A 26,668-nucleotide genomic window follows, 5' to 3' on the forward strand; every position below is an offset into this window, starting at 1 on the left:
GTGAAACTTCAATTCCGCAATCCACTTGAACAAAACCCTTTCAAATCCACTGGCACTCCAGGCTGGGGATTCTTTGTGGGGATGTCCAGGTGAGCTCTGTTAACCTGTAGCTTGCAGGGAGTCTACTTCTTAGTCCTTTTGTAGCAAGGTAATCCACAGGGCTGCAGTTTTCAGATGGCGCAGTTTTCAGAGGTCAGGCCTTAGAAGTCTTTGCACAGCAGAACTTCGCAGCAGGGCACGTCTTGCTTCAAGTAAGTTTCAAGCAGCAGATCTGGAGGGCTCTGCCCCTCTCAGATACTTATTCAAAATTCTCTGGGTCAAGCCACAGGTCACTTCTGGCCAGTGAAAGCAGGGTAACTCCTCATAGTTATGACCACATCCGGCAGAGTGTGGCATTATGTTGTCCCAGAGTGCATCTTTCTTCCGAATCCATAATGGCTGATTTTCCAGCAAGGAGGTAAGAGCTGGCTAAACACACCCCCGGGATGGCTTATTTCCATGGACTCTTCCCCTACCATCTGCACATACCTTCCTTAAGCCTAGCCCTGACTCCTGGTCAAGAGTGTCAGATTGAACCTGAAACCCAGGCCTCCCCTCTGCCTTTGAAGAGCATAGTTTACGACTCTACCTCCTGGCCTGGCATACCTAGAGACAAGCACACTGCCCTCCCAGCAGAGTGGCCATTTATCACCTCTTCAAAGCAGCCTGGCTAATCCACTTAACTCTGACCAATCAGGGCAGACCACTGGAAGGCTGAATTTGGACTTACAAACAAGAAAGTCTTATAACTTCTTGTATGTACACTTTAGGAGAGATTCAACAATATAATATTGTTGGATTTACTACTACCATTCTGGGAAGTCTTTGAATGGTCCGGCTAGTCCTCTCCTATCCCTATTTATTAATATTTAACTTCCTACCATGTTAACCTATGGGCCATGGGGAAAATGACTTGGGTCAGTTTTCTAGCACCAGGGCTTATAAAAACATATTTTATAAGTATTTCCCTAATCTCTACAGGACCCCCACCCCCTGTGCAACTAAGGGAGACTTTAGGGGTTCTGAATCTGCAGAAATATTGCAGATCGTCCTTAACCAGGTTTTCTAGCATCAAAGTCGAATTTGAGCAGCTCTTTACTTTTTAAAAGCAGTCCTGGCAACCAGGGCTCGTTTTAAACTGACCCCAGGCTTCAGCAGAGCACACATGCAAGTGCAGAAAAGCTGCTGGCCTCTAAATTGCCAGGCCCCAGGATACTGGGGACCTCTAGGTAGTTTCAATCCCCTGCCATATTATAAAAATCTAATGTGTTCCTTTCAGCTTGGCACTGGCCCTGGGCCTGGTTAGGCAGAGCCCAGAGTCAGTTTCCACCAGTTCCAGTCAGCAAAAAGTTGGGGGGTGCCCAGGGCACAGGATGACTTTGCAACAGGTATACAATGTACCTAGGGCATAGGTACCTCCGAGGCCTACCAGGGGCTGAAGCATGTATTTTGCCACCCCTGGGAAGCACTCCAAAATGACACCACAGGTCTGCTACTGCAGCCTGGGTAAGGTGGTGCTTGCACCCCTTACTGTGGTATAGGCTACCTATATCACTACCATTGCACACACACATAAAACCTATTAGTCACTCGTATGGCAGGCCTTAACAATCCTGAAGGCAGAGTGCTTGGTTTTTATGCAAGACGGTGCCCCTGCATGAGCAGAGCCCCTCTGCAGCGTTTGGAGTACCTCCTCTGATGCTGTTTGTGGTGCAGCCTGAACATATACTCTGAAGTGCATTATAACCTCACGGTAAATGCTAACTTTAGACTGGCTGCACAGAAACCTGTCGTGTTTGGTGTCAAACGCTTTGGAATACTACCCGCCCCCCCCCCCCGCCAGTTCTGGCGGCGGGGGTAGTATTCCGCCCTTCTAGAGGGAGAGACATGTTTACACTGGTCTACCCGGTAAAGACTTTCTACAGCCCTGGCATCACAAAATGGATGCCACTGCCACAGACACAGGTCTGGCCTCCTGCTGCTGACCGAAACTCTGGCAGGGGATACCTGGACAATAGGTTTCCTGTCCCAAGGAGGTGTAACCACCTCCCCAGACAGGCAGATGTGTATTGGGGCTGGGCGGGAGCACTCTCTGGTGCTTTAAAGTCCTGCACTGGGGGCACACTTGGTGTCCCTGTGCATAGTCCAGTTCAAACCGGTTGCAGGGGCTACCTGCCCCTGCTCTGGCGCGAAACTGGACAAAGGAAATGGGTGTAACCACCCCTCTTTCCAAACCCTCCCATAGGTGGGTCCCTAGAGTATGTCCAACCCCCAAACTTAGTATAAGTATGGAAACCCAGTCCTTGCGACTTTAGATTACCCTGGATGAAACTCTGCAACATGTATCCTGGATCTTCGACTTTTTATTTCAACTAGAAGACTGAAGAAATCTCCCTTGGGGCCAAGGAGTGACTCCCCTGCTTTGCATGCATCAAAGAAGCAACTGTCCGGTCTGCAATTCTGAAGCTCCCGCCGGGCGCCAAAGTCTCTGCATCCCCAGAGGGGGATTTCCAGACTTCCCCGAGGCTACCCTGAGTCCACAGCAAAGCTGAGGCCTGTGGGTGACGTGGAACAGTAACCCCTGGACACCGTGATCTTTTGCTGATCCATCATCTTCCTGGTCTTCCTTGAAGTTGTGCTTTGGGCTCCGAGTAGCCCCAGCCTTGAGCACCTCCTGAACCGAAGATCTCTGGCCTCCACTCCACGAGTGACCCGTGGGCCAGTTTCAAGTGCGACCGCTCGAGGCTCCTTCGCGATCGCTAGCCCGTTGGCTAGTGGGTCCCCATGAAGGCAACTCCTCTTCTGATTGGGCTTTCCTGGTTGCTCCAGACGTACCCCGACTTACCCTCGCTGGGTGTGTCCCCCAGACCTTGCTGGTCTGTACGAAGTCCTTTCTCTATTTTGAAGTGACTTGCCATTGCCAAGGCTTGTTGGGTCCAATCTGGTCACCGACCCCGCAGCACTCGACAGACTTCGTGGGACAGCTCGAATCCAGCTCCTGGTCGTCGTCGAAGCCTCCTGGACCTCGTGGCTGAAGAGTCAAGACACCTGTCAACTCACCTGAAGCACCCGACATCTGTGGGCATTGGACTATCGTGTCACTGGTAAGTGACCCAGACTCTGTCCCCTCTGCTTTCACGTTCCTTCCATCCTCGATCCGGGCTTGGATCGCTTCGGACACTTCTCCCCTTCATGGCAGCAGCAATTCTTGAGCAGCTTCCATTGAAAACGACAGCGCGACCCGACACCATTTGACACGTATGCACCCGGCTTCCCTGGGTGAGGTAACTCGATTACTGCGGGGCTCCCGTGGGTGTTGGCCCTAGACACCTCTAAGTCCAAAAGGGTTTGCTTGTAGTAGTCCTCCAAGTGTCCTTAAATTCTTAATTTCCAACCGCAACTTTCCCCATAGAAGTTAACGGCGATTCGCGGCTGTGTTCTCACACTGCACGCGTCCCCCGTGGGTCCCCTGTGTCACTACCTTGGGTGGTTCCTTGTGGTCCAAGCACTTCTACAGGCTCTAGGCCTTTTGTCTAGTTCAGTCGTGGTTCTTATACCACTTTATTGGTATATGGTTTGATACGCCCCTAGGGCCCAAACGTGTATTTGTGCTTTTACTGTTGAATACTGACTTGTAACTTAAGTACTTCGAACTCCAGCCTCATAAAGAGACTAGAGGGGTGCGTTTTATCTTAAATACATATATTTTAAATATATACCTGGTGTGGTTTTCCTTTCATTTGGTCATTCAAGAGATTATAGACTGGTAAAACAAGCTGCTTTACATTCCTTCAAGACTTAGCCTGAAGGCTGCTCTCCATAGCTACCACTAGGATAGCTTTCAATAAAGGTTGTCTTTAACCTATCACCATAAGGGGTTGTTTGGACTGATACAAGGTGCCCACTATAACTAGTGGACCGCATATATCCGGCCAACTTCTCACAATAGTATATACAGAAACAGCTTCCTATTGATTTTATTTTTTGTCTTTCATTTATCTAGTATTTCCCACCATCTGCAGAATTTGAGTCTTGTACTCCTTTTCATTGTATGTTTGCTGAACCTTGGAACCTCTGTTGCATGGTACCATGACAGACTGTCCGGAGAAAAAAAGCCTTTTCAATTGCTGACACTTACTGAGCAGGGAAGCGTTTGTAGATACTCCACACACAAGTGCTTGCTAAAGCTTGTCAATGATCTTCAGGGACTAACCTTAGAAGAATCTTATTTTCAGATACACAGGAATAGTGTTGTCCTCCACACCGACCCCAGATTTCTCTGGATGTTAAACGAGCCTTCAAATACAATATTGACAGAACTAATCCCTTTAGGGAAATGAGACACTTTTGTTTACTTTCTCCAAACCCCACAAAAGAAAGACTCTATCCAAATAAGGCATTGCAAGATTTGTGAAATGCACCCACGCATGCTATTCTAAATCTAAAAGAACCTTGTCCATTCCTTCTAGAGCCCTCTCCACTCGGGGGGAGGAGGGTGTGGGGCAGGGGAGGAGCCTCTATGGCTTTCTTGTGGAACGTACCTAAAGCTGACATCTGTAAATTATCTACCTGGTCCACACCACATACTTTTACAAAACATTGTGTGAATGTGCTAACCCATCAACGAGCAAATATTGGCCAGGCAGTTATCCTTGCGCTTTTTCAATTTACTTCAACTTCCACAGGCTAGTCACCGCTTTCTGGGAGGACTGCTTCACAATCTGTGCACAGCATGTGTATCTACAGCTGCACATGCCTCGAACGGAAAATGTTACTTACCAAGGAAGCATCTGTTTGTGGCATGTAGTGCTGTAGATTCACATGCGCCTCCATAGAAGCCTTTGGTTGTTGCAGCGGTCTTTTTCTTTTTTTGCCATGTCATCTTTTTTTTTTTCTTCTATGCTCCATCTTTATCCTTACCCGCCTTGCGGGAAACATTCCAACAATAAAGCCGATGTCCATTCGCATTACTAGTCCTAGGAGTAGTCACTATACCTTGTGACTCAAAAGACGATTTCGAAGAAAAACAAGTTGCACACGTCCAAGCACAACACTAGATGGCAGGAGTATGCAGAGAATGCGAATCTGTAGCGCTAAATGTCACAAATAAATGCTACATGGGCAAGCCACATATTTATTTTCCAGCATTGGTGTCTTTCATGATCAAATGTGACTCTCTCCTCCCTTTGGGAGACTTCAAGGTATAGTTAGATAGGCATATTAAAGTACATGTGTAGAAGCCCTGAGCAGATTTCTCCGGAACGAATAGCAGCTCTTTGTTGATGAATCTGATTGATGAAGTTGGGGGTCATAGAAGCAGGTGAAAAGGCTACTTTTAGCTTGATTGTTTTAATATTAAAGTATATATGTTTTTTAATATTAAAGTATATATGTACCCTGTTATGTTAACATTGATTCTCCACTATTGGGTCTTTCGTATGTGCGGATACTTTGATCATTCCCCATCGTCTGGGGTGATTCCCTGAAAGGTGCTTCACCCAGCACTTCCCCAAAGTCAGCGGAAATGTGGAATTTCCAGATCTGGACCTGAATCTTAAAGCACCTGTAGCACAGGAAAAAACACTGATGTTTCTTCAGAAGAACACTCCAGACAGGACAAACATAAGCCTGTACAAAAACCTGCCTGACAATCCTGCTCCCTTGATGTCCTTACTGTGATCCAGTCCGTGCCAGTGACTCATGTCATCGTCTTCAACTAGGTAAAATCCACAGTTGTGGACAACACTTCCATTGTCACATATGGGGACAACATCGGCGTCTAAGAAATTGATGTCCAGACCTTTGTCGACAACGCCAAGAATGTTTCTTCTACTGCCGGCAACCCTTTCATCGTCACAAACTTCTGACGTATCTTTGACACAGTTGACAGCTGTCTTCTCTACACCATTCACTTTAACCTATAAAGGTGACAGCAAGCCTTCCTACCTAAATTCTGGATTTCGAGTTGGAAGTGGGTTTCAGCAACCAGGACACCTTTGAGGCTGTGTACGGCCCTAGACAGTTATGTGTGCTTTAAGTCCCAGAGTTTGAGGGAAATATCTTGGATGAAGAGGATCCTTACCAGGAGGATGCCCATCTGTTGCAGACGTTTGTAATTGATAGCCTTCTAAAGTCCTATGCACCCGTTTGTTTCTACACAGACTGTGAGGTCATGCAGGTGCTGTAAGAAAGTGGCTCTGTATATACTGAAACAAAGTAAGGTTCAGTGTGCACAGAGTCCACAGTCCCCAGAGGTTTGGCAGAGGCTAAAGTTAGCTAGCACCTCGTCCAGGACGTGCATTGTTGCAGGCCCAGGAGAGCGGAGGGCTCTCTACCCAGGGGTCCAACAACCTATCTGCTGGGTGGCAGCCTCTCAGGCAGGACGCTGGTTGTTGGTTAGGTTCAGGGGGCATCTCTAAGATGCCCTCTGTCGTGCATCTTACATTAAATCCCACACTGGCATCAGTGTGGGTTTAATGTGCTGAGAAGTTGGATACCAAACTTCTCAGTCTTCAGTGTTACCATCATGGTGCTGTGGAGTTTGTGTTGACGACCTCCCAGCACCATATACTCTTAATGGCAGCACTGCACTTAGTGCCCAGAAATGGACCTGGGTACTGTAGGGGTACAGGACTCGTGCACCTGTATCCTCACCACTGACATAGTGCACTCAGCTAGAGGGGTGACTGAGGTATGCCAGGGCAGTGTGTTTGTGGGCATGGCACACAGGGATGTGTGCCATGTCGACTCACTGTTTTGTTCTGCACCAAGACAGCCTGCAAAGCAGTGTGTGTCAGGGTACAGGGCCTCTAAGGGTGGCACAAAAAGTGATGCCGCCCTTAGGGGCCTTCTCTGGTCACAATGCCCTGGGTACCTATGGTACCATTTACCAGGGACGGACAGGTGGCCAGAAATGCCAATTGGCTTTAGGCTTCAATGCAGTTTTAGGGAAGGTACACAGGCCCTGGGCACCTGATTGGCAGGAGCCCAGGGCACACTCAGTCAAAGTACATCAGCAATTCAGCAAAAAGTGGGGGCATACCATGCAAGAAACAGAGCCCTTTTTCACAGGTGCTGGTTGCATATTTTTTTTTTAATTCTCTTTTGATTGAACAAAACCACTGGTACCATGGCGAGACACAGATGAGCATGATAGTGAGAAATGACAATACAGGTGCGCAGACGGATATGGAAGTCGAGGACCCTTATTCAGTGTGTTCTGATTTGGAGGAGGACGGTGAACTACCAGATGATGGAGGTACGTACTGAGGAATGGAATTAATATATCATACCAAAGGAAGAAGTCGGATTGCATGTCCTACCAGGCGCCCCTCTGAAGACTGCTGCTCTTTCCATCAGTGCGTGGAAACGAGCTAAGAAATTGAATCTCCCAATTACCTTGATTCAGCATCATTGTTTCAGTTATGACTTCAAGGAGGAGCCTTGCAAAGTTATGGGTTCCATCCCTATGCTGGACTTTGTTTAGTCAGAAGGCCTAAAATTGGTAGGAACATCAGCCACAGTTTCAGTGGTGGTGCCCTGTTGGGAAAAGTACAAGGCCCCAGGCTCGGCCATTGCCTGCTTCATGGGCCATCCCAAAACCCGACTCTATTATGTCATTTTGGTGGCCCAGCAAAGAATTCGGTCGTAAACCATTTACACCCCCTAGTAGGGTGGGCAGGCACATAGATAAATGGGTCAGTAGAGTTGGTTTCATGTCAGTAGCATTAATGATCAACAATTTGAAGGGACTTAGCATTTCCTCCAGTACTGCGCCCAATTCTACCCTGGGAGCTTAATACTGTCCTGAGCCAGCTCATGCTGCCTCCATTTGAGCCGGTTCAGAGTGTGCACCTAAACTTCCTTTCCTGGAAAATAACGCTTCTCTTGGCCCTTAAGTCAGCATGCAGAGTGGAGATCTATGCAAGCATTACATTGATAGAGCCCTATTTGAAGAAAAGTCATCCTATAGAATAATCCTCAAGTCCCCGCTGATATCAAGCTGAACAAGCCTATCATTTTGAGCTCCTGCCCAATTCCCACAACGTCAGCAGAATAGTCCTTCCATTCGCTTGATGTGTGCAGGTGCATCAAGTTTTACATATACAAGACAAAAGACATTTGCTTGTTTGATCAGCTATTTGTGTCCTTCGGCCATTCAGGAATAGGTTGATTCCTGTCTAAGCAGGCATTAGAATGTTGACTGTCATCTTGCATCACCTTTTGCCACATCAAGACGAAGCGTCCACTCCAGGAAAGAGAGAGAGTGCTTTACACTAAAAGCATGGCAACTACTGCATCACTCTACGCTAGTGTGCCCTTGCAAGAAATCTGCCATGCGCAAATTGGAGGAGCAGACACACGTTCACCAAGCACTACTGCACTGAAAACTTGGTTAATTCAGCAATAGTACACTATTTAAACCCTGGTCAGCATTTTTGTCCGAGCCGCCTAGAGGTCTTCAGCGCCGGGACACTCGATTGAGTAGCTGCATGCTTTACAAGTACCTAGATAACATAACATAACATGTGAATGTAGTAGCCAGTTCTGCAGTAGAACAGGCAGTCCTCTGCAACTTGTTTCAGAAAATGAACCTGCTCCTTGCTTCGTTATACTCTATGTACTGCTTATAATTCTCATTCAAGAATGTGAATACATGAAAGATCAAGTCCTGGAGTACAAATTAGTTACTTATCTGTAATTCCAGTTCTCTAGCGTTGGTATCTTTCATATTTCTACATGCGGCTCCCTCCTTCCCGATCAGATGCTCATTTAGTATGTACTCTACAAACACTGCTATGAAATCGGAGCTATGGTGTCTTTTTGGGGGAGTAGTAGAGCTTAGTACTTACACCTCATTGTTTGAACTTTGGATTGTTTTAAATGAGGTGAATATGCTACTCGACAAACACTGTTGTTGAGGCCTAAGGCCTGTATACTAATATTTAAGATGACTGAGGATTCCCAGCCTGACTTCGGGGAATGGTTTAGGCATGTAAATATGAAAGATGCAAGTGCTGGAGAATTGTAGTTGGAGGTAAGTAACTTGTTTCTTAATTGTGTCACCAGCCTGAGGTTAGGAAATAATTCAAGCATGTGAATCTATGAAGACACCAATGGTGGCGAACTGCAGATTGAGGAAAGTAACTTTTTATTCTTTTATCAGCAATGGAGGCTTATAGCTTGCTTAGTTTCAATAGTATGGCACATAATTAGGTATCCCATTCTGTGAAGTGTCGTCTGGCATGAGGTTTAAAATCCGAGCCACGTTTCTTTTAGACTCCCATCAGCGAATATCGCTTTACATCCTGGGTCTTTATCAAATCAAAGTGCCCTTAAACCCTTGCCTCTAGGAGCAATCAATTCAGTGTCTTTTCCTCTGTTTTAGTGGGGCCACTAGAACTTGTCAAGTAATTTTTAGATCCAGACAGGATCTATTTTGTTCTTGTTTGAATTTAGAATTGTTTTTGAGGGATTGTTATGAATTTCCAGGTAAATTTACCATTTTGTTTTTTACGTATGAGATTTTGCTGCAAGGTCATTTGTGATTATAATGCTAGAGGAACTGCTAATGACTCATTGGTTTCATAGGAGGAAGAAAGTGAACCGGAGGATGATGGTGATGCTGGAGAAGATGAGCAGGTGCCCCACAGTGAGGATGAAGAGGAACTGCTACTGAAAAGGCAAGGCAAGAAGAGGAAACTGTAAGTGGATCTCACCTTCTAGCACAAATCAATTTCAGCTACTCATTTTAATGCAGGATTTTAATAATTGGAATATGCACAAGAAACTAAAAGCCTGCTTATGTTAACAGATGATTGTAGATTTGGGTTTCCCGTTTATTTAGTATTTTGAGATTGATATACCAAAAACAAGACCCTTTCGGGTGACAGCGCTTTATAAGTAGGCCTGGGCGAAAATTCCGTTCCGCTCGTGGAAATTGCGATAATTTGACATTTTCGCGTTCCCCGGATAACGCGAAAATGTCAATTTCCGCAATTTTTTTTCTTGCTCGCGCTGTAAAAAAATACATTCTCGCGTGCGCGTGATCGCCTTACCTGAATCCCCGCGTTCGCCGACAAGTTTTCCCGATCCGGTCGCGTTCTCCACGAGATGTTGGATTGTTGGTAGCCATTTGCGCTGTCTCGCGATCATGCACCGCGAGAGTATGAGATTATTGAGATCTCGAACACGTCATTCTCCACCGCGAGCGAGAGCGTGAGGACGCGGGCACGTCATATTGAACGCGAGCGGGCGAGACAAGTGAAAACAAGATGGCCGCGCCCGTGAGCAACCGCATGGGTAAGTTGGTGAGCCGCGATCACGCAGAAAATACCGCGAACGGGCGGGGAAAAAACTTCTGCGTCTAAGCGATATTTCCGCGTGTTTGCGGAGATTATTAACATTTTCGCGATAGTTTGCGAAAGCGAATTTCGCAAATTCCGCCCACCCCTATTTATGAGAATAACGAAGGTATGATGCAAAATGGTATGCTGTATACAAAAACATGGTATAGGTCATGAGGACAGTATTTACATGAGCAAATGGTAAGAAGAGAGATACGATCAGTCTATTTTAAGTGCTGGCGTGAACAGAGTCCCATAGGTGTCAGAACGTTGTGAAGATGGTTGAGGAATTGCAGGGAAAATTTGCGGATCTCGGTGTTCTGGGCGAAGGCATGACTGATGCAGCGACAAACGGGCAAGGAAGAGTCGTTCATGGGGAGAGGGGTGTATGTCCTCGGGTGAGAGATTTGTTTTTATAGTAAAATGTTTACTTTATGCCTGATGAAGGATGTGGATTGGTTGCATCTGATCTCTGGAGGGAGGGAATTCTAGAGTTTGGGAGCAATGCTGTAGAAGGATCTTCTGTTTGTTGAATTTTTGTGGCTTAAGTAGTAGGGAGCTTGTGCTTCTGGAAGATCTGTTTTCACCTCATAGGATCAGTTTCTGGGTCAGGTAAGAGGGGGTATTGCTGTGTGGTGCTTTATGGATCATACATGCAATTTTGAGATGGATCCTAGCCTCATAGGGTAGCCATTTCAGTGATTGGAGGGCAGGGGTGATACAACTTTTTTTTGATCCAGTGATTAACCTAGCTGCCGCATTCAAACTATCCTTCAGCAGTGCAAGTGTGATTTTCGGGAGGCCAACCAGAGTAGCACAACCATAATCTAATTTCGATGACATAAGAGCTTTTACTGCTGTTGGTTGTATGACATTACAGCGCATTCCGTTGCAACGCATGCCTTTACCACGCATGCGTTACAACGCGAATGCCTTCTCCACGCGTATCCTTTACCACGAAAATGCCTTTAACACGCACACTTTTACAACGATTTTCGTTGTTAAACTATGCACGTTTATGGCATTTTTATGTTAAAGGATATCTCCGATCGCTATTTAATTAACCCTTATAATTTACCCCTGCGCAACACCACCCCGTCATTCCCACTTACATCTCCACGCCCTCTCCACTCCAAGAACTTCTGAGGAGATGTTTCACGTCGTTAAGAGGAAACGGAAGTGTCTTTCTGTTTCCTTTAACAATGCACATTGCCTCCACATTTTTTTCTTCAGATTAATAAATAGACGGAATCAGGTGCGTTTCTTTTTTGGGGGGGAGGGGGTGAGAGAGACGCCCACACCTTTTTAAAAAAAAAAAATCTTTAGCACACATGCCTTTACTACGTATCTCGTAGTAAAGGTATACGTGGTAAAGGCTAATCGTTGTAACCACGCATGCGTTGTAATGCATGCTTGGTTATGGTTACGCGTGGAAACAGCTGCGTTGTAGTGGCCGTTTCCCCTACTGTTGTGAGGTCTGCCAGAGGAAAGAAAGGTTTTTGTTTCCTTAGTGTATGCAGTTGATGGTTAGCTCCTCTAGTGGCAGCACTGATATTCTGCCTTGTTTTGGAGTACCCATTTCTGAATGCTGGATCTTTGAAAAACCTCTGACCGATCTTACGAATGAGCATTTATGCTAGTGCTTTTATACGAATGCTTTGTGTTGTTCAAAAGATGCTTCTGACACTTCATTTGTCTGCAAATTAGTGATTTTCATCAGAGACTGTGGTCTGTTTATTTACAAGTATTAAAATACTTCCACCAATAATACTCATATTGACAGAGGCTTTCTAATGTTTATGAATTTATTGAAGGTATCCATGATGGTAAACTGTGCTACTGGAAAATAACTTGCCTGGGCTACACTAGACTGTTCTTTCCATGTATGCATTCCCAAGTCTTGCAGCCAAGGCGAAAGAAAGGACAGAAGTACATGCTAGAGACTAGGGCGTTGGGGACAGCAGGCTGTCTGCGCCCCTGATTTCTCCTACAAACGGGAAACTACATTTATTTATTTTACAGAGTTTTATATAGCGCAAACTTGACCTGTTATCGGGTATCAGAGCGCTTTACATAGCACCAGTTGCGTTACATGAGGACACATTCATCTTTTTTTGTTAGACACGGGGAGATTAAGTGATTTGCCCAGAATCACAGGATGTTAAGCGTCCTTGACATTTATTTAAAAAAGCACTGTTCTCTAAGCAACATGGGCTGCTTTTAAGTAAATAAATAAAAGTCCTGTTGGGAAAGTCAACAGAGTAATTGGGGTCTGTTGATCCTTGCAGGCCAACAGCCCTTTGTGTCTCCCCCAATCACAGGGGGTCGCAAATAGAATCCTACCTAATTAATATTCATAAAGCAGGTTATTCTACAACCTTCTGCCGCTGGAGGTTTTGAAATATGCCCTAAAAGTATATAGGTTTCATCGCAAAATTGCTGATCATATTCTGTGCCCATTGTTTATTCCCTGTCTTTTAGCACATTGGGCTATAAATTCTGACAACTTGTGAGTGAAGAAAAATCTAACTATTTTTCTACTACATGAGGACTTTAGTGTGGCTCTACCTATGATGTACTTCCACTGAAAGGCATAGTAATAAATTGTTTGTCCTTGTAGTTTTACATTTCGTGATCATTCACACTTGCTCAATCATAACATTTATAAAGCCTTGCCATCTAAAATAGGAAAGTCATGAGAGCCTTTTGAAGGCTTTAAAGGTGGTCACATCAGTTGTGCTATGATTATGAGAGAGTAATAAAACATTTCCTAGCTATCGTAACGGAATGTTTAAATTCTATTAAGGACTCTGAGGCGAGGATTTCTCCACTTTATTAACAAGCAGCCATTTTAAAGAACTGGTAAAAAACTAACATTCCCATGAACCATCGGGAATGGAATAAAGTTTTGAACAATAGAGTAAGTAGTCCATGTACAGAGTGTCCACGGGAATCCACCAATCACTGGGCCTCCGACACCTCCTAGTCCTCTATCAGCCTCTACTCCCCCTCTTTCGATGCTCTTGAACAGCCAGTCTGAACGCCTCCGGAATCCTGTTAGTTGGAGTCCCCTGCTGGGAAATAAGAAATATAATTGGGCAGCCACTGTGACTAAAGATTAGCCCTGTAGGGGGAATGACAAAGGTAAATTTCAGCACAAACTACAACTGGTATAAAACCAAGTATGATACAGTTTATTTACCCTAATACAAGGGTGAGCAGTTACAAATAGGTGTTCCCTGGGGGAGATAATCCTCGCCTCCAAGTCCATATTAGAATTGAAACTTTCCGTCACGTTTGCTATGAAATTTTTCATTCTATGTCCGGACCGGAGGCGAGGATTATGCTAGTTTAAAGCTTACTCACCACCAAGTGAGCCATATCAATAACCGGTTTGTAATAAAACCACTTGAAAGTAGAGTCTGAAGACAAATCTGTAGCATTCAAAATGTCTTCCAGACGAGCTCCCAGGGCAAATGCTTTAGTGGCCATTACCCCTCTAGCTGAATGGGCGCCAAAAACCCGGAGGTCGATGCCCGCTTCTTGCATCACCCAACAAACCCAGCGTGCTATTTTTGGGAAGGAAATAGCTTTGTGAGGCTTCTTAAGGGCGATAAGCAGCTGCCGCTCACCCGGAGGGCAGAATTCTCCCAGAGACGTCCAGCGCCCAGACATCCGACACTCGCCTGCAGGAGACCAGGCACAGGAGCATGGCTAACTTTGCCGAAAGCTCCTTGTGGGAAAGGAATCTATTTGGCTGCCAGGACAGCAACAAGTTCAGGACTTGATTTACATTCCAAAGGACAGAGTACCTCGGTTCCGGTGGTAAGGAAAGGAGAATGCTTCGTAATAACCTACAAACCAGAGGATGCTCCCCCACTGGGGAGCCGTCCACCATGGTATGACCTGCCAAGATCACAGAACGGAAGGTATTGACCGTGCGATAAGCTAAACCTTCTTCCGCTAGGCCAGCCAAAAAATTTAGAACGGCAGTCACATCTGTTGCCACGGGATTGAAACCTCGTCGCAAACACCAACGGTACCACCTTCTCCAAGTGGACCGATACTGCTTAGTTGTACTGACGGCCCAGGCTTTGGACATGAATTTCTCAGCTGCTCCCGAAAGGCCCAGGACCGCCCAACGTCCCCGGTAATCCTCCGTGCCATCAGGGCCAGGTAGCCCTGCAGAATGAGCGGGTGAGGATCCTTGTCCGGATTGAGCAGGAGGGCTGGAAAGCGGGGGATTGGTATTGGGAAATCCCAAGAAAGTTCCAGCAGAACTGGAAACCATACTTGCGACCTCCAAACTGGGGTGACCAGCACCAAGGTCGCTCCTTGTCGGCGAACTTAAGCCGAGACTCTTGTTATCATGGCAAACGGGGCAAAGGCGTAGCCTGTTTCGTTCCGCCAATCCTGCAGAAACTCATCTGTCTTCTCTACCAAGGGATCCGGTCTCCAGCTGAAGAAGTGGGGAAGCTGGTGATCCAGGCGGGAGGTAAACAGATCCACTGAGAAGGGGCCCAAGACTCTCTGGAGATCCGAGAACACCCCTGTGTGCAGCTTCCAAAGACTCACATCGTGAAGATGGCGAGAGTGGAAGTCTGCCACCTGATTGTCCTGTCTGGGAAGGTATTCCGCTGTGACAGAGACCTGATGGTCCAGGCAGTATTGCCAAAGGTGCGCCGCTAGGTCCGAGAGGGCCTTCGATTTCGTGCTGCCAAGATGGTTTATGTAGCAGACCGCCAATACGTTGTCCATTTTGAGGAGGACACAGGATCGAATCGAGTCCCTGGTCCAGCACTGGATCGCAAAAGAGCCCGCTAAGAGCTCCAGACAGTTGATATGATATTGTTGTTCTCGACAAGACCACACACTGCCCGTGGTGAACTCTCCACACCTGGCGCCCCAGCCGGATCTGCTGGCGTCGAATTCGATAACGATGTCTGGCGTGGATCCAAAGATCGTTGTCCCGTTCCAAGCCTTTATGTTGGCAAGCCACCATTGTAGCTCTTCCCTGGCAAACTCGGACAGCGGAACTTTTTGCGAGTAAGAAAGGCCACGGCGAAGATGCATTGCCTTGAGGCGTTGGAGTGCCCGGTAGTGCAAGGGGCCCAGGAAGATGGCTTGGATTGATGCTGAGAGCAGGCCGACAATGCGAGCCAATTGCCCGAGGGAGGTTTGTGACCGAGTCAGAGTCCTCCGAATCTCGTGACGAATTTTCGTCAGCTTGCGGGAGGGAAGGCTGAGGGAGGATGCTACTGAGTAGATCAGGAAACCTAAAAAGATGACCTTTGGTGCAGGCACCAAGGTGGACTTGGTTTTGTTGATCACGAATCCCAAACCTTGCAGAAGGTTAACTGCTGATTGGAGCTGTGCCGCCAAAGTTCTGGGGCACTGTGCCATCAGAAGGATATCGTCGAGGTAGATGATGAGGCGAACTCCCGACGCCCGAAGGCGTTCCATGACCGGCCGGAGGACCTTGGTGAAGCACCAAGGAGCCGACGACAGGCCGAACGGGAGAGTGGTGAACTCGAAGGTCTTGTCCCTCCCAAAAAACTGAAGGAAACGCCTGTGAGGCGGAAAAAAGGGAATTGCCAAGTAGGCGTCTTTGAGGTTGAGACGCGCCATCCAGTCGTTGGGACGAAGAATATCGCGGAGAAGATGGATCCCTTCCATCTTGAAGTGGCGATATACAAGCCACTCATTGAACTCCTGAAGATTGATTACAGGCCGTTGGCCGCCATCTGGCTTGTCCACCAGGACGAGGTTGCTGATAAACCCTCTGGGATGAGGGAAAGTTTGCGCGATACGAGGGAGCTCACCTCGAGATCTACCAACGTGGCGTCTGCCGACGAAAAACAGAGGGGCCTTGGTCGGACTGACTGCAACGGATTCCCTTGGAACTCGATGTGGAATCCCTGTACCATCTGCAACACCCAGGCATCCCCTGTGATGGAAGTCCAAGCCTGGAAAAAACGCGTCAGACGGTCCCCCCCACTCTTAGACGGGAAGAAGGGAGAACAATCACCAGAAGAGTTGGAAGCTCCACCGCCTCTGCCACCTCGACCTTTGCCGCGCCGACCTCTTGTTGGGTAAATGTTCCCAAATCTCGCCTGGTCTTGGTAACGGCCTTGGTTGGAACCTTGCCCCCTGTTGTTATAAGGGCGGCCAGACGAGCGGCCCCGCAGAAAACCCGTGGGTGAAGCACTCTCTTAATCGAAGACTGGGCTTTGTCTAACAACGTAAAAGTGTTGACAAACCGCCCCAGCTACCTGATGAAGCGGGCCCGCTTCCGAGTCGGCGAGATCCCCAAGTTTGAGTCTATCTTAATGAGGAGGGACCTCCGCCGCTCAGTAGATAGGGCTCAGTTGGCGTTTCCGAGGTAAACCACCACCCTCTGCGCCCAAGAGGTAAGGTGATGTGGGGAAATGAGGGAACCTGAGGATTTTGCCTCCTCGGCCATGTCTAAGATTTTAGTGACAGGACCTAATGCATCCAACAGCTTGTCTTGGCAAGCCCGCCAAGACCTGTCTATACCCTTTTTAGGATCCTTCACAAACTTCTGTAAGAAGGTGGCCATGCGGGGATCTAAATCTGGGGTGGCTGCCACCTTCCCCTCCAGTGATGGGCGAGGGCACTCGGAGGCAGTTACGAGCTCCTGGCTCTCAAGGTCGCCGAATACGGCTGGCCACATATTGGGCTACCTTTTCTGAAGGGGCCCAGTCCGATGACCGAGGGTGTAGGATGTCATCGGGGTCCAACATATCGGCACATAGGCCTTGGTCACCAGAGTCCGGGGTAGGGCGCCAAGGACGGGAGGGGCCGGCATCATCGTCTGCGTCCCCTTGATCATCCGCCCCCTGGGGAGCAGGTGTTGCTGCAGCAGGGGTTGTGGGATGCTGAGAACTGGCAAGGAATGCCTGCTTAAGGCGATTGAACGCATCAGCATCGACGCCAGAATCTCGGGCCATTTAGAAGGAGGGGGCAGAGCATCAGTCATGGCGTCCCCTAGTGTAGGGTTTGGCACAAATTGCGCAGCTTTGGCCAATAGTTCACAAGCCTCATCAATTTTACGAGTCAGCTGATCCTCTAACGGCGCCATTGCCTCCGCGACCGCAGTGTGGATGGAATAGTCTACTGCGTCGTAGAAGGAATCATCCCAAGGTAGGGCATTAAGGGGCTCCTCCTGCCACTGGTCATCCTGGTAAGTCTCCTGATAGGAATCCATGACACCAGGCAGAAAAAACCCTTCAAAATGTAAGTGGGCAATTCGGGAGACCTGTAGGTCAGTTATGGGGGGCTGGGTGTCAGCCTACATTTTGGACAAGCATAGCCTGCATTTAAATAGGGCAACAGCCCAGGACCCAACAGCCCAGGTGCAAGGAAAATATTAACGGGCAGTCTGTCTAACAGAAATGGGCCCCTGGAATCCTAAAATTCCAACATAACAGACTCCCCAGGAGCGTAGAACAAAAACGGCCTATAACTGACCCCTTTTTTGCAATAACAGCTGCCTAATGGCAGACTACAGACCTGAGGAATACGGGCATGAGAAGGGGTGTGCACAAATGAAACATTCCTGCCTAATGGCAGAGTACAGACCACGTGGGCGTAAGAGGCAGGTCAAGGCTCCACGCGGCGCTGCTCGTCAGCTGAGGAATGCGCAAAATGGTGTTAGAGCGCATGCCGCGGGACGAGGGCACACAGGCTCCCCCTAGCGGCTGGAGGAGCGGACCGTGAGCCAGCACCTGTAGTGGCCGTTAGGGAGTTGAAGCTCCCACGGCCATAAACAAGCCAGCCCGAGTAGTGGGCGTGCTTGGAAATCAAAAACCTGTCGAACAAGCCAATCAGTGAAGAACCTTCAGACGATCGCGCAGCGGTGAAAGGGAAGAACCGCTAGCTCGTTCGTGCGAACACCTGTTGCCGCCTAAGGAAAACAGCGCGCAGCAGGGGGAAAACGGCAGTAGCGAATATCCCTCACAAGTGACACAACAGTGAAGGCAATACAACAAGATAATGTCAATGCACATAGTCATGAGAGTGACATTACAATCCAGCTATCTTTGAGAGATAACCATACAATAAACAGTCTCAAAACCAATTAAACCGGAAAACATTCTCTGAGAGAAAAAAGGAAGGCACTTATCTGGCGACAAGCAGTGAAGAAAGAGGGGTGGGGGGGGAGTAGAGGCTGACAGAGGACTATGAGGTGTCGGAGGCCCTGTGATTGGTGGATTCCCGTGGAGACACTGTACATGGACTACTTACTCTATTGATCAAAACTTTATTCCATTCCCTATGGTTCATGGGAATGTTAGTTTTTTACCAGTTCTTTAAAATGGCTGCTTGTTAATAAAGTGGAGAAAGTAAGCACAATCCTTGCCTCCGGTCCTGACATAGAATTTCTAAAACATCAAACCCTGGACCAAGATGACTCTTACACCTCTGCTTTAAAGTGTTACTCTCAAAACAGCAATGTTGCTGGTCTATGCTTGTCATATTCCTGGCCGGATTATAGAGGGTCACATTTTTTTCTTAGTATCATTCAAACAATTAATGGCCTTCAAATTAAGGCTTCCTTTTTGAACCAAATGCAACCTTGTACTGGTATCCTGATCAGTACATGCTTAGCATCACTATCGTGTTCCTTTCTTCAAAGTCCTGCAGTCAGCATGATAGCCACATTTTAACAACGGGTCAGCCCCCTACTGACCATTCCTGTACTCTAGACAAAGAATTACTGCTGCTCTTATGATCAGGGCCTGAATGGAAGATAAGTGCTAAAATGTCTTAATATCTTCAACTGATGGAAATCGCTCCTTTAAACCTGGCTGACCAGGTTTTGGAGCGTAATGTCGGCATGAAACTGAAACCCTAAAATGGCAGCCTAAAAGATTGAGGATAAAAAGTAGGGCAAGGGTAGATGTCTGTTTGTACTGAATATGATTACCTCTGATTTAGTGTTGAGTTGTAGAAAGTGGTTGCATATCCAAGTCTCAGTTCTGTAAAGAGATTTTGTAATTGCAGTACCAGGCCACTGCCGTGTGTTCATCTAAGTTATAATCTAATTGAGGTTATGATGAAAGGTCAACTTGCACATCGCAGAACATATCAAACAAGTGAGTTAGATGTACATTAAGAGGTCGGCTGGGGGGGGGATCGGGCTCGCCACACGTATGAGGCCATAAAGGGGCCCAAAAAGATTTGTAGAACTTGATCCCGTAGAAATTATTGGAACCATTTTTTTCCCTTGACATTCCCATGGACCACGGATGCTAATCTCCTTATAGAATAGTAAGATCCACAGTTCCAAAATCGATGGACAAATCCAATATGGCATTTAGAAATTCACGGTTTCCAACTTGCCAAAAAGGTTTTTGTTAGTGTAGTTAGTCTCAATGGTCATTTAATACTTCACATCACTTTTGATGAGAGTTTAAGAACAAATAATAATTGCATTGAAAACAATTGTTATATTGTGTGGTTCATATTAAATGAGCAAGTTATTGCATTTGTTTTTTTTCTTCTACTTAAGAAAAATGCAGGATTTCCTTGAAGACGAGGCTGAATTATCTGGAAGCGATGGTGGAAGTGGAGATGAGTTTGAGGAAGAGGAGGATGAGTATGAGGAAGATGTTCTGGATGAAGATTTACCTTCTGATGAGGAACTACAAGACCAAGTCAATAAAATACACAGGTCAGTGTTAATTTTTCTTCCATCTTGAAAGCGTACAGTCGGGCTTCATTTCAGTTGGCAGAGATGAGACCTTATGTACCACAATGTTTTGTGGATGGCCAAACAGCAGGTGGAATGTATTTATACTCAAACCTCTGAAAGAAATTTAGTTTTTAAGATGAAAAATGTGTGTTCGAGGCATATGAGCTGCAGATTGTACACTTAGCATAGGTCGCCATCTGGTGTTGGGCCCGGATGTTTGCAGTTTGTTTTTCTTCTTGGACCGTGCTTGGAAGTCACGAGTTTGGTGACTCCTCCTTCGGTCCGTACTGCGCATGGGCTTCGGCTCCATCCTCAGATTGTTTTTTTTCCGCCATCGGGCTCGGATGTGATACTTCGTGCTCCGGCTTCGAACTTCTACGGTTCCAGCCTCGACGGAAAATCCTCGATTCTTCGAGTTCCTTCATCATCTTCATCTCTCGAAGCGGCACTTTTTCCATCCCGTACATCGACACCGGCCTTCGGGCCCTCCGCGACTCCGGTCCCGGCCGATGGAAAGGACTCCGTTTAAAAAGTGCCCAGAATGTGGGTCTAAATTTCCCCACACCGACCTCCATCAGGTGTGTAACCTTTGCCTCTCTCCGGAACACGAGGCTCGAGACTGCCCCGCCTGCAAGTCTTTTCGATCGAAGAAAACGATCCGAGATCGAAGGGCTCTACGCACCATGGCGCACTCATCCTCGACAGTTCCACCGGATATCTTCGGAGACGACGCCGAAGCTTCGGGGCAGACACACACCGAACTGGGAGAAGACATCGTCAGCGCTTCCGAGGCCGACGACTCCGACCTGGAGGACGTAACACCAGGACAGCGGGCCGTGAGTACAATGCCCCCTCCCAGCCCCGCACCAAAAACCAAAGAGACTCCGGTTACTCCCTCGCCTGCCGGCCTGGGCAAAACCAAAACCAAAGCCTCGATCACCCCACCTTCGGGCCCGGTGTCGAAGCACTCAAAGTCTCACGGCAGCTCGGGATCGAGCCAGCCGACGCCCGGTGCCGATAAACACCACTCGGCACCGAAGCCTGCAAAATCCAGCTCGACTCCGAAACCGCCGGTGCCGAAGCCTGGACACTCGGCGCCGACCAAACACAAACAGAAATCGGTCGGCACCGACGCTCCGGCGCCGAAACAGCATTCGACGCCGAAACACACGGAGACCTCCAAAAAGCAAGGCGTACACAGAACATCGAAACCTCCGGTTCCGAAATCGCCGGTGCCGACAGACGACTCGGCGCCATTGGCTCTGTTTACACCAGACCCTTTACAAAAGACTTTGTCCAGAGATCCAAAGACTGGCCTTTTGACTGTGATTACTAAGAAGCGTCGCCTTGAGGCTCCGGCTCCTCCTCCTCCACCCAAAAAGAGAGACTCAGCTACTTCTCCCCTTAGAGTACCCTCCCCACTGCCACCCCCCCTCCCACCACCACCCCCTCCACCTTTACCTCACTACGATCCGGCCCCATCCCCAGATCCGGATGACGGGGACCCGGACAATGACCCAGGGGACGCCCCAATGGATCCCACTCCACCAGGGACCCCAGATCCATGGGAGGATTATAATAACCCTGATGTACCCAACGTACCTCAAGACGACCTATACCCATCAAGGCCGTCTCCTCCAGAGGACTCTTTAGGGTTTCACCATTTAGTGCAGAGAGCAGCACACTACCATGGGGTGGACATGCACACGGAACCAGTGGAAGAAGACTTCCTACTGGATACATTTGATTTACAAGATCGTTCCACTGCTATTTTACCCATGCTTCAGGGTGTCACCAAGCACGCTACAGAGGTATTCAAAGACCCTGTCAGAGCCAGAGTACTAAACCCTAGAATAGAGAAGAAGTACAAGGCGGCACCCACAGACCCTGCATACATCAAGGGCCCTGCTCCTCTAGATTCCCTAGTTGTCTCCACAGCTAGAAAGCGGGCTAACTCCCAATCCTCAGGAGATGCCCCACCACCAGACAAGGAATCTAAACTTCTGGACGCGTCTGGTAAACGCACCGCCTACCAGGCTGCAAACATGTGGCGCATTGCAAATACACAAGCACTGCTTGCGCGATATGATAGAGCACACTATGATGAATTAGAGGCTCTTATGCAGCACCTTCCAGAGAAATACAAACGCCAAGCTCATGACCTGATACAGGAGGGCAAACTAATCACAAACACCTCCATTAAGTGTGCCCTCGATGCAGCAGACACTGCTTCTAGAGCCATAAACACCAGTGTCCTGCTTCGCCGCCATGCCTGGCTCAGGATATCAGGGTTCAAGCCTGAGGTCCAGACATCAATACTTAATCACACCTTTGACCAGCAAACACTCTTTGGCCCAAAGGTAGACGAAGCGCTCGAAAAAATGAAGAAAGATACAGACACAGCGAAGTCTATGGGAGCGCTCCAGACCCAAGCCTCTAAGCGTTCCTTTCGACGCTCGTCCTTTCGTGGCACAGGTAGAGGCTCCTCCACCGATAATGCCTCTACCTCCTACAAATCCCCTCCTCAAAATACCTTTTCAAAGGGCAACCAAAGAGGTGGCTACAGAGGCAACAACAATAAGGGCAGGGGCAAAACCAACAATACCCGTTCTGCCACCCCACCCGCACAATGACTCCCCTTCGCTCCCCCCAGACCATTCCACTCCGGTCGGGGGCAGACTACAAGATTTTATCCACGTATGGGAGTCCATAACATCGGACAAATGGGTGACCCAAATCATTCGGTCAGGGTACTGCCTCGAGCTAACATCTACCCCACCCAATATCCCACCAAGGCACCGTCCAATGTCCCAAGAGCATTCCACACTGCTCAAACAAGAGGTACTCTCGCTCCTCCAGAAACACGCCATAGAGCAGGTACCCGACAATCAACGAAATCTAGGGGTCTACTCCCTATATTTCTTAATCCCAAAGAAAGACGAGACCCTCAGACCCATTCTGGATCTCCGGCCTCTAAATGCCTACATACATTCAGACCACTTTCACATGGTCACCTTACAACAAGTCCTCCCACTCCTCTGCCAGGGAGACTTTCTCACAACACTGGATCTGAAAGACGCGTACTTTCACATTCCAATACACCCCTCTCACAGAAAATACCTCAGGTTCGTGGTGGACGGGCAACATTATCAATTCAAGGTTCTCCCCTTCGGGGTCACCACTGCACCACGAGTGTTTACCAAATGCCTAGCAGTAGTAGCAGCACACCTCAGACGTCAACATGTTCACGTCTTCCCTTACTTAGACGACTGGCTCATAAAAGCCGCGTCCTACCACCAATGCGTGCAACATACAAACAGCACCATCCAACTGCTTCATCAGCTAGGCTTCACGGTGAACTACCAAAAGTCCCACCTCATACCATCTCACACAAAGCAATATCTCGGGGCCACCATAGACACCTCAAAAGGTATTGCCTATCCAAACTCAGCCAGAATCACAAGCATTCTAGCCTTACGCAAAATATTCCTTCCTCAACACTCTCTACCAGCAAGAGTGTTTATGAAGCTCATAGGGATGATGGCGTCTTGCATCTTCATAGTGCCCCATGCAAGACTCCACATGCGTCCACTTCAGGAGTGCCTAGCACAACAGTGGAACCAGGCCCAGGGTCAGCTGACGGATCTGGTGTTGGTGGACGGCCGCACACATCACTCTCTGCAGTGGTGGAACACCACAAACCTTTCCAAGGGACGGCCGTTCCTGGACCCGGTTCCCCAAGTGACTCTAACAGCGGACGCATCGCTCTCCGGCTGGGGAGCGCACCTCTTACACCTCACAATGCAAGGTCTATGGACGCCACAGCAAAAAACGCTCCACATCAACCATCTGGAGCTTTTGGCGATCTTTCTAGCCCTAAAATCTTTCCAAAAGCAGATTTCGGGCAAAGCAGTCCTCATTCGCACAGACAACATGACTGCGATGTATTATATACAGAAACAGGGGGGGACACACTCTCCCCAGCTCTCCCGCTTAGCCCAGAGCATATGGAGATGGGCAATTCCCCAAAACATTTTTCTCCTGGCACAACATGTTCCAGGCGTACAAAACACCATAGCAGATCTGCTCAGCAGACAGACTCAACAACTACACGAATGGGAACTGCATCCACAAGTTCTTCACCCATTCTTCCAACAGTGGGGGCATCCTCAAATAGACCTCTTCGCCACCCACGAAAACAAAAAATGCCCAAGCTTCGCCGCCAGATACCCACACCCATTGTCCAAGGGCAATGCGATATGGATGAACTGGTCAGGCAGATTTGCATACGCCTTTCCACCTCTCCCACTAATTCCATTAGTGGTCAGGAAACTACAACAGCACTCCCTCACACTCATTCTGGTAGCTCCGACGTGGGCCAGACAGCCGTGGTACACCACGCTACTACAACTATCAGTGGTACCACATCAAAAACTGCACCTTTCCCCATGCCTCCTAACCCAGAACCATGGAGAAATCAGGCACCCGGACCCAGCTCAGCTCAACCTGGCGATCTGGCTCCTGAAATCTTAGAATTCGGGTACCTTAACCTTCCCCCTGATTGCATGAACATCATCATGGAAGCCAGACGTCCTACCACTAGAGCATGCTATGCCGCAAAGTGGAAAAGATTTGTAATGTACTGCCGTAACAATACAATCAACCCTCTAGATGCATCCATACAACACATCATATGCTATCTGCTCCATCTTCACAAGTGTAACCTGGCGTATTCATCCATACGCCTACACCTAGCAGCGATCGCTGCCTATCTACAAAACAGACAGCATTTGTCACTCTTCAGAGTGCCCGCTATTAAAGCCTTCATGGAAGGCCTTAAACGAGTAATTCCTCCCAGGGCACCACCCTCCCCTGTATGGAATCTAAATTTGGTCCTTACACGACTAATGGGTCCGCCCTTCGAACCAATGCACAAATGTGAGCTACAATTTCTCACCTGGAAAACAGCTTTCCTTGTAGCTATCACTTCCCTTAGAAGGGTTGGTGAAATACAAGCGTTCACCATACAGGAACCTTACATACAAATGCATCACAGCAAGGTCATACTTCGAACTAATCCGAAGTTCCTGCCCAAAGTCATTACCCCCTTCCACCTCAATCAATCAGTGGAATTACCTGTCTTCTTTTCGCAACCCCAATCTGTTGCGGAAAGGGCCTTACACACACTAGATGTGAAAAGAGCGTTGCTATATTACATACAAAGAACGCAACCCTTCAGGAAGACCAAACAGTTGTTCGTTTCCTTTTCTCCACCACATAAAGGCAACCCCATCTCAAAATCAGGGATAGCTAGGTGGATTGTAAAATGCATACAAATTTGCTATCAGAAGGCAAAGAGAACATTATCTGTTCCCCCTAAAGCCCACTCTACAAGAAAGTTAGGGGCTTCTATGGCTTTTCTAGGGAATATACCCTTAGATGACATATGCAAGGCAGCCACATGGTCTACACCGCACACATTCACAAAACACTACTGTGTAGATGTGCATTCCCAGCAGCAAGCTAGGGTGGGCCAGGCTGTACTAAAAACACTCTTTCAAACAGCTGCAACGGATACCGGTGGTCGCCGCTAAGGTTGGGTACTGCTATATAATCTATGCTAAGTGTACAATCTGCAGCTCATATGCCTCGAACGGAATATGCTACTTACCAGTATGCATCTGTTCTTGGCATGTAGAGCTGCAGAGTTGTACACGCCCACCCGCCTCCCCGGCTACCTGTATCCGTTCCAGTCCATCTTATTTAGATACAACACACATGGGTTTCTCACTGTTATTACTACGCTCCATCATTTCCCTGTTGGCGAAAAACAATCTGAGGATGGAGCCGAAGCCCATGCGCAGTACGGACCGAAGGAGGAGTCACCAAACTCGTGACTTCCAAGCACGGTCCAAGAAGAAAAACAAACTGCAAACATCCGGGCCCAACACCAGATGGCGACCTATGCTAAGTGTACAACTCTGCAGCTCTACATGCCAAGAACAGATGCATACTGGTAAGTAGCATATTCCATTCTTGCAATGCTGCCTATGAGGAGGGACGTTATCTTCAAAACCTCCTTAAGCCTGTAAATATGGCTCTACTTTGCACGGTGACTATGATCCTAAAATGTATCGATTCATGAGGTAGAGTGCCATTACTATGACATCACATGCTGCACTTTTGACTATCAACTTTTTGTCCATTTTGCTATAGAAAAGTGCTAATGGATGATGACAAACGTCAGCTGCGTTTCTACCAGGAGCGATACCTGGCTGATGGGGACCTTCACAGTGACGGACCTGGGCGCCTGAGAAAGTTCCGGTGGAAAAATCTAGGTATGGTGAGCATTACACAGGAACCAAAGGGTCATTATTAAATGGGCACCATTTCTTTGCATGGTTCTGTATTCAAGAGCTATTTAATGTTTGGCAGGGTTGGTTATTCTAGAAAATAACTATGCTATATCATTTATATTCTCTTTAAAAATAGAAATTGATTTTTAAGGTGAAGTAAAATGAAAAAGAATTGTGGGGCAGTTTTTGGTGAATAGAGGGTTTTCTTC

At 47.8% G+C, this 26,668-nt stretch overlaps 1 protein-coding gene across 4 annotated transcripts in view; it reads left to right on the forward strand.

Moving 5' to 3' along the window:
* Positions 1–26,668, forward strand: part of CLSPN (claspin) — a 413,699-nt gene that overhangs the window by 312,312 nt on the left and 74,719 nt on the right. For all 4 annotated transcript variants that reach the window (XM_085647976.1, XM_085647975.1, XM_085647977.1 and 1 more), the window contains exons 18-20: positions 9,631–9,743; positions 19,921–20,082; positions 26,320–26,441. In XM_085647976.1, coding sequence (XP_085504102.1) covers positions 9,631–9,743; positions 19,921–20,082; positions 26,320–26,441 — 397 coding nt within the window. The remainder of the gene's footprint in view (positions 1–9,630; positions 9,744–19,920; positions 20,083–26,319; positions 26,442–26,668) is intronic.

The sequence above is a fragment of the Triturus cristatus genome, chromosome 3_2 (assembly GCF_964204655.1).
Source record: "Triturus cristatus chromosome 3_2, aTriCri1.1, whole genome shotgun sequence".
NCBI lineage: Eukaryota > Metazoa > Chordata > Amphibia > Caudata > Salamandridae > Triturus > Triturus cristatus.